Source organism: Pan troglodytes, chromosome 15, assembly GCF_028858775.2.
Source record: "Pan troglodytes isolate AG18354 chromosome 15, NHGRI_mPanTro3-v2.0_pri, whole genome shotgun sequence".
NCBI classification, from domain to species: Eukaryota; Metazoa; Chordata; class Mammalia; order Primates; family Hominidae; genus Pan; species Pan troglodytes.
Window position 1 is genome coordinate 99796657 of NC_072413.2, and position 11640 is coordinate 99808296.

Sequence of the window (11640 nt, forward strand, 5' to 3'; positions counted from 1 at the left end):
TCCTCTCCTTTTTCTCCTTGCAATTTAATTGTTAAATCAGGTTGTTCCCATACGTTTGAGAGATATGATAGTCAACCAAGGGTGATTTTGCCCCCCAAGGGACATTTGGCAATGTTTGGAGACGCTCTTAGTTGTCGCCGCTTGTGGGGAGGGGCTGCTTGCATGTAACAGGGCCCACAGCGGAGGCTCACCTGGGCTGAAGTGTGGTGGCTCGACTGCCAGGTGCTGCGGGAGGACACCTCCTGCCATTCCCCCACGTTCCCTGGTTCCCTGCGTCCAGATCACTTTGCTTTTGGTTAACACACTCCTCTCTCTCTTGTATTTTCCTAAGAACTGGTGGTTAGACCTCAGGGCTTGATCAGGTTCAGGCTGGACTTTCCGGCATTAAAAATACTTCTTAAGTGGCATATCACTTAGTCCTTGGCACATAAGTGGTGGCAGTTTGTTCCGTTTACGATAATATTGCAGAAAGGGAGGATTTTGAGAGGCACTGGAGCATGGAATTGCTCCAGTGTGGGGTGTAAGGGGGGAGTTGGGGTCCAGCATTTGGCTCAACCCCAGATCCAGAGTCCGGGGACTGAGGCTGGGGCTTGGCTGCAGCACTGACTGGGTGATTTCAGGCGCTCACCCCACAGCCTGAGCCTTGCTTTCCTCTCTGTAAGCTAAGGATGCGCCAGCTCTGCCTGAACCATGGAATGCAGCGTGGGGCAGCCGCTCCCCAGCCTTCCTCCCTAGCCGTCTCCCTCCAGCTACAGGTGCCTTGCGGTGCCGCCACTGGAGGAGTCTTTGCAGGGAGGGAGCTGGGTGTCGGGGCTGCGGCAGGGTCCCCGCCGGGCTGTCCACGAACCAGCGAACCAGCGGTGTTGGTGGTGTCTGGTGCCCAGGAGGAGGGCTTGTTTACAGCTGCCGTATTTCCCGGGACCCTGGCTTCTGTCCTCAGGGACCCCTTCAGACCTTCCCCACCCTCCGAAGCCTCAACCCGCCCTGCGCCTCCCGGTGGCACAGCGACCTTGGCGGCTTTGGCCCCTGAGCCGCTAGGCTGCCAAGGCGCGCTGTGCGCGTGGGGCCAGGCTCGACCTCACTCCTGTTGTCGCTGCAGACCCGCGTGGGCTCCCGCCGGGCCCTCCTGCCGCCCCCCAGCCTCCCCGCCCCTGCCCTTGCCAGCCCGCGCCTTCCTGGGCGCCTGACGCACCCCTCTGCCCCAACCACGTTTTCTCAAGAGTGTTGTCTGTCCCGGCCTTCCAAGGAGACCCTTAGCTCCCGCCGGCCGCCTCCGGAGCCTCCGGCATGGGCCCCAGGCCGCGGTCCCGCCTTTGCCCCGGCCTCCACTGCCTCACCCCAGAGCCCGGAGGAGGGGAGCCGGCCGCCCGGGGAAGAAGCGGAGGACGCCGATCTGGCCTCCTGCGTTGCGCGCTCCAACCCTCTGCTTGGCCACCCGCGAACCGCGCTCTCCCGTTTCCTTTCCGTCCCGTCTCGGGGGCTTCATCCTCCAGCCGTGGCCGTGGCCGTGGCCAGGTGTACCGGAGCGGCACCCAGGAGCCCGCCCCAGCACCCGCTCCCGCTCCCACCTGTCTGCGCCCACCCGCTCTGGGCAGCTGCTCCCAAGGGAGCCCCTCGTCCTCTCTCTCTCCTTCCCTCATTCCCTTCATCCTTCTCTCCGTGTGTTCCTCCTTCCCTCCCTCCCTCTCTCCCCCTTCTCTCTTTCTCCCTCTCCCACTCCCTCTCTTCCCACCCTTTCTTCCCCTCCCCCCTCCCCCTCCCCCTCCCCATCCCTCTCTCTCCCCTCTCTCTTTTCCCCCTCCCCCTCCCTTTCCTCTTTCTCTCTTTCTCCCCCTCCCCCTCCCTCTCTCCTCCCTCTCTGTTTCTCCCCCTCCCCCTCCCTCTCTCTTTCTCCCCCTTCCCCCTCTCTCCCCCCCTTTCTCCCCATTCCCCTCCCTCTCTCCCCCTTCCCCTCCCTCTCTCCCCCTTCCCCTCCCTCTCTCCCCCTTCCCTTCCCTCTCTCCCCCTTCCCCTCCCTCTCTCCCCTTCTCTCTCTCTTTCTCCCCTTCCCTCTCTCTCCCCTCTCTGTCTCTTTCTCCCCCCTTTCCACTTTCTCTCCTTCTCCCCCCTTCCCCTCCCTCTCTCTCCCCTCTCTCTTTCTCCCCTTCCCCCTGCCTCTCTTTCCCCTTTCTCTCTTGTTCTCCCCCTTCCCCTCCCTCTCTCCTCCCTCTTTTCTTCCTCCCCCCTTCCCCTCCCTCTTTCTCCCCCTCTGCCCTCTCCCCCTTCCCCCTCCCCTCCCTCTCCCTCTCTTTCTCCCCCTCCCTCTCTGCCCCCTCTCTCCCTCTCCCCCTCCCCTCCCCTCCCCCTCCCCCTCTCTTTCTCTTCCTCCTCCTCTCTTTGTCCCTCTCCCCCTCTCTCTTTCTCCCCCCTTTTCTCTCTACCCCCTCTCTTTTTCCCCCTCCCCCTCCCTCTCTCCTCCTCTCTCTTTCTCCCCCTTCTCCCCTCTCCCCCTCCCTCTCTCCCCATTTCTTTCTCCCCTCCCCCTCCCCCTCTCTCTCCCCCCCTTTCTCCCCCTCTCTTTCCCCCTCCCTCTCTCCCACTCTCTCTCCTTCTCCCCCTCTCTGAGCCCAGGTTCTTGGTGGCATCTGCTTTGGGCGGCTCTGCAGCTCCTTCCTCAGGGAGATCACCTCACCTTCCCAGGGACAGACAATGTCTCATGCGGAGAGGCCCTGCCCTCCTGAGCTGATGTCCCATCGGGGAGGAAGATGCCCCCTCAGAGTTGGTGGGAGCACCAGGTCATGGTGTTGTGGGGCAGGCAGCTGGTGGCTGGGCTGGGCAGAGCAGGCAGGCTGGCTCCTCTCTCTGGTCTTGGCCCTGACGAGAGAATGGAGTGAGGCATGGTGGCCAAAAGGCCAAGGGCCCCTTTGGAACTGTGCCTGAGGGCTGACTTATTTTCTCAGGGGCAGAAGCCTATCCTCAGTGTGTCCTCGTGGCAGTCAAGACCCATGGACTTGCTTCCCAGCCCCCTAGGCTGGGCCACCTTCCATGCAGCCGACCTTCCAGCTGGGGTCAGAAGCCACGGGGGAGCCCTGTCATTGGCCTCTACCCAAGGTCCTCGCTGTGAGTGCTGGGCTGGCACTATAGTGAAATAAAAAGGAGATGGAGAACATTATCTACTGGAACACGCACGTATGTGACTGAACATCTAAAGCCAGGACAGCTCCTAGGAGCAGCTCCTCCAGACTGTGGAATCAATGCCAGGGGCACCCAGAGAAGGCGGAGCAGAAACCTGTCTAACTGGGGGATTCTGTGGAGGAGCTGGTTATGGAGGGGCTTTTAGGGAAGAAAGACCCAGGCTTTCATGGCAAAAGATTGACAGATGTCAAGCTCAGAGCCCAAGAAAGTACCTTTTGAGGAAAAAGCCACAGACTGAGGGAGAGAAGGGAACCGAGACCCCTGCCTCCCAGGTCAGAGGCTGCCTGCTGTTCCGGGCAGTCTGTCACATGAGACAGCGCTTTCCAGGCATTCCTAAGCACCTTAGTAGAAAGTAAAGCAGCTCTTATTGCTTATGAAAATTTCATTCAAGGATGAGAACAAATTAATGTTTGGGGCTGGAGTTGGTGTGTCTGCTCTCCTTGGCCCTAAACTAGGTAGGTTTGTGTCTCCAGGATGGAGTCTATATTAGTTCATTTTCACACAGCTATAAAAAACTACCTGAGATTGGGTAATTTATAAACAAAAGATGTGTAATTGACTCACAGTTTCACCTAGCTGGGGAGGCCTCAGGAAACTTACCATCATGGCAGAAGGTGAAGGGGAAGCAAGGCATTTCTTACACGGCAGCAGGAGAGAGAGAGAAAGTGGGGGGGGACTGCCAAACACTTGTAAGTCATCAGATCTCGTGAGAACTCACTCACTATCACAAGAACAGCAGGGGGGAAACTGCCCCCACAATCCAGTCACCTCCCACCAGGTCCCTCCCTTGACTCGTGGGGATTACAATTTGAGATGAGATTTGGGTAGGGACACAGAAGCAAACTGTCTCAGAGAGTGACAGCCTTTTTAAAGAGCACATATGCAGACACAGACTCCCTTTCTTTGGGCAGAAAGAAGGGTGGGCAACGAGCACATTATGTAAATCATCTTGACGGTGGACACAGCAGCTGTTGGCTGTCACTGCTGGATAGTGGTGGCAGCAAACAGCTGTGGGCCAGGTCACTGCTTGCTACCTAGAGAGCCCTTCAGCTGGGGGGCCCAGAGCACAGCTGAACTCCACGGGCCCCCTTGGTGAGCTCCTTTGGCCTCTGTGGATGACAGGGGATCCCTGGTTCCTCTGCTTCGTGCATCTTCAGACTCTTCTCCACCTCTGCTGGGTAGTTCAGTTGGCAGCGTTGCAGGTTGGCTGCAGGGGTGTTGACCAGCCCTGGAGCTATGGTGCAGCCTGGGAATGAGCACGCACACCAGGAGCCTAGGACAATGGCAGCAGAACAGCTCCAGCGGAGCGTTTCCTGGGGCTCAAGGGGAAGCACTCAGATGGCCTGCTTTGGGTGTTCAAGACTGAGTGGTGAGCCAGCAGGGAACACCTAGCATTTTGTGAGATACTCAGCCGTATTCATCTCCTTGCACCACTGTACAAGTTACACATGCAGTGGCTCCAAAGAGCATAAACTTACTATGTTACCGTTCTGGCATGTAGGTCTGAAATAAGGCCAAAATGAAGGTGTCAGCAGGGTCGTGATGGCTCTGGAGGTTCTAGAGGAGAATCTATTTCCAGCCTTTCCCACCTTCTAGAGGCCACCTGCCTGCCTTGGCTCATGGCCACTTCCCTGCATCTTCCAACCCAGCCATGTAGCATCTTCACATCTCTCTCTGACCCCTGCTTTCATTGTCCCATTGCCTTCTCTTGTCTCCCTCCTGCCTCCCTCTTGTAATGACCTGTGTGATTCCCTTGGGCCCACATGGATGATCCAGAATCATCGTCCCATCTCAAGATTCTTAACTGAATCCCATCTGCACAGTCCCTGTCACCAAGCAAGGTCCCATATTCACCAGTTCCAGGAATTAGGATGTGGACATCTTTAGGCGTCATTATTTAGTCTACCACATCAACCTATGTGGTAAATATTTAGCAATCAAAAGTTTGAAGGAAGATACGAGAAATTAGGCATCTTTGAATCTTTCACTCTAATATTGCTGAAGGTGGGACATAAGCCCCATACTCCAGCCACTCTAAGGAATGATGTCTTCCATGGAGTGAAGGGGAATGCCCCAGAGTAAGACTCATGTATATGTTTTTCTATATTTTAATAGTGCTACAAAATACAACCATTGTACATATTCATTTGTTTTTGTTTTTGTTTTGGAAGCAAATTTCCGTCAGGAAAAACAGCCTTGTTGCTGTCCCGTCTACAGTATCTGCTAAAATAAAAGTACCAGTCTCTCAGCCCATAGTGAAGAAAGACAAACGGCAAAATTCTTCAAGGTTTAGCGCAAGCAATAATAGAGAACTTCAAAAACTACCATCCTTAAAAGGTAATTTTTATTTGTCTTTTAAAAGTTAAATTGTGGCTGTTGGAGTGAAGGAGCAATGTTTTGATAGTGTGCTAATTTATTCCTTTGCTGTGTTTGTATTTTGTGGGGTCATCTTTTCTGTATTGAGGGGTTTTTTTTTTTAGGTTGAATGTCATTAACTTATTTACTCAATTAACATTTTAAATTCCAGAGCTATTCAAGATAAAAGTTTAACAACACAGTATAGGTATAATACACTAAGGAAACAGGAAAAGCTGAACATCTTTTTATTTCTGGTATTAAGCTAGCCAGTTTTTCTTTTAAATTAATTTTCATTTGTTTGTCTTAGAACTGTAGCAATTCCGAAAGGAATTACTCCAAGTACAGTAATTGTAAAAATTATAGTAGAAGTTCCCTATGTTTCTAAAGTAAGGACTGTAGCTATAGTACGTTATGGACTTGCTTTGTAATGAGTCATTTGAGGATTACCTCTACTCAAGCGTTTCTTATATGAAATTAGGAAAAAGTGCTCTTTACTTTGAATTTCCCCCCAAATGACACAGCCATCTCTTTCCATCTCAGGTTGTTTAATCCCTAAAAGTCTTCCTTTAGATTTTGAGATTGAGGTGCTTAAAACCTTATCAAGGAAAACAGAGTAAGGACCATAAAGTCAAATGTGAACCTCTTAAAACCTTTATAATTACTAAAATATAAGACAGATATACTAAATAAAATACCATTTTTCATACCTTAAATTTATAATAATGGATCTTTTACAGTTAATTTCCACTGAATATTAATTCAGCAACCGGTCCAGTGGCTCGCGCTTATAATCCCATCACTTTAGGAGGCTGAGGCAGAAGGATCACTTGAGCCCAGGAGTTCAAGACCAGCCTAGGCAACATAGGGAGACTCCGTCTCTACAAAAAAATAAAATTTGCTGGGCATGGTGGCACACACCTGTGGTCCCGGCTACTCAGGAGGCTGAAGTGGGAGGATTGCTTGAGCCTGGGAGGCCAAGGCTACAGTGAACCATGATCGTGCCACTGCACTTCAGCGTGGATGACAGAGTGAGATCTTGTTCTCAGGAAAAAGAAAAGTAAATATGAACTCAGTGAGAGCAGGCAGTCTGTCATGTTTATAGCTGTATTCCCAGGCTTTCCACACTGTAAAGCAGATAGCAGATTTGCCAGGTGGAAGGAGGAAGGGAGGAAGGGAGGCTGGGTGGATGGTGGATTTATAGGTGGGTGGATGGGTGGGTGGATTTACGGGTGGATGAATTTTCTTGCCCCCTACTTGCTAGAAATCCAGGTTCTCGGCCGGGCGCAGTGGCTCATGCCTGTAATCCCAGCACTTTGGGAGGCCAAGGCGGGTGGATCACGAGGTCAGGAGATCAAGACCATCCTGGCTAACATGGTGAAACCCCGTCCCTACTAAAAATACAAAAACAAAATTAGCCAGGCGTGGTGGCGGGCGCCTGTAGTCCCAGCTACTTGGGAGGCTGAGGCGGGAGAATGGCGTGAACCCGGGAGGCAGAGCTTGCAGTGAGCTGAGATCGTGCCACTGCACTCCAGCCTGGGTGACAGAGTGAGACTCCATCTCAAAAAAAAAAAAAAAAAAAAAAAATCCAGGTTCTCGCTTGCATTTTCTAGAGCTTGTATTTGGCTTATATTTGGTTTACCTTTGTGGTAGATAATATGCATGCTAAGTCATTTTTTATTATTAGTCTTCCTCTTCCCAAATAGGATATACCTTTCTCATGCTATTCATTCATTCAGCAAATATGTGTTGAGCGCCTGTGAAAGCTATTCTAGGTACTAGGGGTACAGAATTACACAAAACCAAGCCCCTATTCTCCTGGAGTGAGCAACCCATTGGTGAGACAGCAAGGAAAGGGATAGGTATCAACTCCTCCTTCCAGTACCCTCCGGAGGCCCAGAGTCAGAGGGAGGGAAAAGGCTTTGTATAACCACTGTTGGGCCTTCGTGTCCCAAGCCCTGTCCCTAATGCCCATCACAGCTGGGGCTTGGATCTGCCATGGTACAGAAGGTTGGCCGTGTGCCCCATCTTTCCATGCATGCCCCGCCTCAGCCAGTGCATGCTGGGTGTGTACTGCTGCTGAATTTGCTCAAATGCCATAGGATTTTTCTCCTTAAGATGTTAAGATTATAATTGCTGTGTTGATAGATTTTTCTGGTTTTGAACCATCTTTGCATTTGTCAGTTTTGTCGCCGTATATTATTCCATGCGCGGGGCAGAGCCCATGCAAGTACCGGTGTGTGCCGGCCTCCAGCATACTTCCTTTACCTCTTCTGAGGAGTCGCTGCACAAGCCTCTTTCTACATCTGTTCTACATCTGTTTTCTATTCTCAACCTCCGTTTCCTTCGTTTTTCATTATACCTAGTAAGAATGGCATGCAATATACTTCCACTGACGCTTACATTTTCACTGTTCCCCAAAATGGTAAATTCTCCATAGTAAATCCACATATCCAGGAGAATTTCACATGCATCAAGCCAGTTCCCCTCACTGGTCTTGTTTGATAATTCTCTCTTGGCTGTTCTAAAACATTAATGCCTCTGTATATATACTAAAATAATTTCACCTAGTTCAGAAAAATAGTAATTGATTGGAATTAAAGTTATATATTAATTTGGTGAAAATTGATACGTTTTTTCCATCTAGGAAGATGGTATATATCCCCCATTTTTCTGGGTCTTGTTTTCTGACTTATAAAATTTTACGGTTTTCTTGTAAATCTCTAACTTTCCAGTAAATTTATTTCTAAATACTCTATAGCTTTTGTCACGCTTGTGACTGGGTTATATTTTTTCCCATTTCCACTTCTAATTGGTTTTTGTTAATCTCATGCAGAGCTATTGGTTTTTAAATATTTTCTTTTGCCGTCACCTTACCACATTTTCGTATTAGTCTTAATTAATTTTTCCACTACAGTCTGCATATATAGTCCTGTTGTTTGCAATAGATTCTTTTATCTCTCTTCCACTATTTATGCCAACATAGACTAGTTATTTTAATTTTATTCTGCCACTAAGAAGGACCAATAAAACCTGGAACAGAGGTGATAGCAGGCATTCCTGTTGTCTCCCATTTCAGTAAATGGCTTCAGCGTTTCCTAAGTTGATGGGAAAGTGGCTCTTGGTTTCTGGTAAGCAGCCTTTGCGAGGCCGCTGCTGCTCCGGAGTCCAAGCTCGCAGGACTCTTCCCGGACCCATGCAGGCTGGTTGGCGCCATGCCAGTGCATGCTGGGTGGGTACTGCTGCTGAATTTGGTCAAATGCCATATGATTTTCCTCTTTAAGATGTTACTATTATAATTGCTGTGTTGACAGATTTTTCTGGTTTTGAAATATCTTTGCATTTTGTCAATTTTGTCACAGTGTATTTTCATAGTGTTTGGAACTAATTTTCTTTAGAATATTTGCTTCCGTATTTACTACATGGAGCTGGTCTGTAGTTTTCTTCTTTTTCATAAACCTGTATTTTGTCCCGTCTAAGATTCGTTGTCACCAGCACTTTGTGAAGGTTCCTGGGGTGGCCTGCAGCAGCTTTTCCCGCAGCTCCCTCACACTGCCACCTTATGACAGGGATCATGAGATGGACCCGGATTTCAGAAACAATAAAATGTGGAATGTGTCCATGAAATAGGGTTGAAAGGTTGACTTGGAACTCAGTGGGCCTGTTGCTTTTCTCTATGAAACATCTGTAGCTTCTTACCACAGTGCGTCCATTTAGAAAGGGGGTCTGTTAACCAGTACGTGGTCATTGTTTAATGCACCTTTCAATCTCTTCCTTATCAGTGGCGGTTATGTCTCCTTATAAGTTCATTTATTCTTTTGGCTGTTCTGTTTGTGTTCAATATTATTCATCTGCACTTTTATCTTTAATTATCCTGTCTTTTCTTCATTTATTAAGTTGAATAGAGTTCACTTATTTTTAGTTTGCTTTTTAATCATAAAAGAATTTAAAGCCACATATTCATTCTGAGTGTAACTTTCAGCCCTATCCCTAGATTTTATTTTTTCCTAACTTTTCAAGTCATAGGTTTTTCTTTTTTAGAGTTAATTGAGGCATAATTTACATATCCTAAAACTCACCCATTGTAACTGGAAAATTTAGTTATTTTAGCGAATACATAGAGTTGTGCAACCGTCACCACAATTCTGTTTTAGAATGTTTCCATCTGCCTCCAAAAGTTACCTCGTGCCATTCACCATTAAGTTCCCCTCCGGGCCCCAGCTGCAGGCACCCACTGATCTGCTTTCTGTCTCTAGACTTACTTTCTTCCGGACACTTCATATAAGCGAAGTCATATCATAGGTAGTCTTTTACACCTGCTGTGAGGTTTTTGAGGTTCATCTGTGTTGTTTCTTTTTAATGCCGCATCATATTCAGTCAGATGGATACACCACATTTTGTTTATCCATTCACCAGTTAATGGACATTTGGGCTGTTTCTTAGCTGGTATGAGTAACAGTGCTGCTGTGAACATTTGCATAGAAGTCTGTGCGAGCAGATATTTCATTTCTCTTGAGTAGATACCTAGGAGTGGAATTCCTGGCTTGTGTGGTAAATTTATGTTTAGCTTGTTAAGAAACTGTTGGCTGGGCACCGTGGGTCACGCCTGTAATCCCAGCACTTCGGGAGGCCGAGGCGGGCGGATCATGAGGTCAGGAGATCAAGGCCATCCTGGCTAACACGGTGAAACTCCATCTTTACTAAAAATACAAAAAATCAGCTGAGCATGGTGGCACACGCTTGTAGCCCCAGCTACTCGGGAGGCTGAGGCAGGAGAATTGCTTGAACCTGGGAAGTGGAGGTTGCAGTGAGCTGAGATCACACCACTGCACTCCAGCCTGGGCAACAGAGCAAGACTCCGTCTCAAAAAAAGAAAAAAGAAAAGAAAAGAAAAAGAAACTGCCAAACTGTTTTCCAACGTGGTTGTACTGTTTTACATTTCCACCAACAATATATGAGGGCTCTGATGTGGCCACATTCTTGCCAATATTTATTATTGTCTTTTCGATTATAGCTTAATTCTTGTGGGTGTGTAATGGTGTCTCACTGTGGTTTCCATTGGCCTTTCCCCAATGACTGGAAATTTTAAGCATCTTTTCATATGCCTGTTAGCCATTTGTCTCTCTTCTTTGATGAGATGTCTTTTTTTAAGTTGGTTGTCTTCTTCTTGTTGAATTGTAACAGTATGTTTTCCCAGATATGAGTCCTTTATTTTAACAGAAAATAAAATACAGTAAAAATAAATTATTACAGAAGTGAAGTACAAAATACACTGTGTATAAAATAGTGTTTTTATTATTATAGTCAGTAGACATAAGATTACCCTGTTAAGTTGATACGAAAGTTTTGAAACGCTTGTTCTCAATTTTTGTTATTCGTTGTAAATCTTCAGATTTGTCTATATGTGTCAAACCCTTCTTTTGAGCTTTTAATTTCAGGGTTTTTTTTTTCATTTATGAAAGTTCTGTTTGGTTCTTTTTTCAGTCTGCAGTGCCATTTTAAAATATTTTCCTATTCTCTTGAACATACCATCAAAACTTGTCATAAGTATAGTAAACGCAGCTGTTTTATAGCCTGCGTCAGGTCACACTAGTATCTGAGGTGTTTGACACATTTTGTTCATGATGTCTTATTTCCTTGTGTACCTGATTTTTTTTATTGTATATTGGTCATTGTATTCAGATATGTGAAATAAATTGAAACCTAGAATCAAAGTGTCTTCTTCAATAGGGATTTGTTTTTGCTCTGCCAGACACCTGGAGGCACTGCCAATCTGGGAGTGCCTTAAACCACAACACTGGTTTGTTAAATCAACCGACCCAGTTGTTCTGCAGTATATCCCACTTACCCCACTGCGGTTCCTGTAAATGGAAAACTTTTTTGGCTGAAATACATCAGAGGCAACGCTTTATAACTTAGGAGATAGTGACATTATTGTGAGAGATGCATAGCCTCTGGTTGCCTATCATCAGAAGTGATGCTAAATTTTCAGTTTTACTAGTGAATTCAGTTGATGACAGATTGATATCTCTATTGAACAATTACATATTTCCCTTTACAATTCAAAAAGTACTAGTAATAATCCGCAGTGTATATTTTGGCATCCTACCA

General features: G+C 47.6%; 1 protein-coding gene across 23 annotated transcripts in view; it reads left to right on the forward strand.

The window, feature by feature from the left end:
• Window positions 1-11640, forward strand: part of PPP2R5C (protein phosphatase 2 regulatory subunit B'gamma) — a 166724-nt gene that overhangs the window by 19794 nt on the left and 135290 nt on the right. For 20 of the 23 annotated variants that reach the window (XR_010150824.1, XR_010150823.1, XM_016925775.4 and 17 more), the window contains 1 exon segment: window positions 5346-5511. The exons of the other annotated variants lie outside the window; for them this stretch is intronic. Coding sequence is in view for 12 of the 20 variants with exons in the window: in XM_016925775.4 (XP_016781264.1) it covers window positions 5346-5511 (166 nt within the window). In the remaining 8 variants the exon portion in view is untranslated. 23 annotated transcript variants of the gene reach the window in all.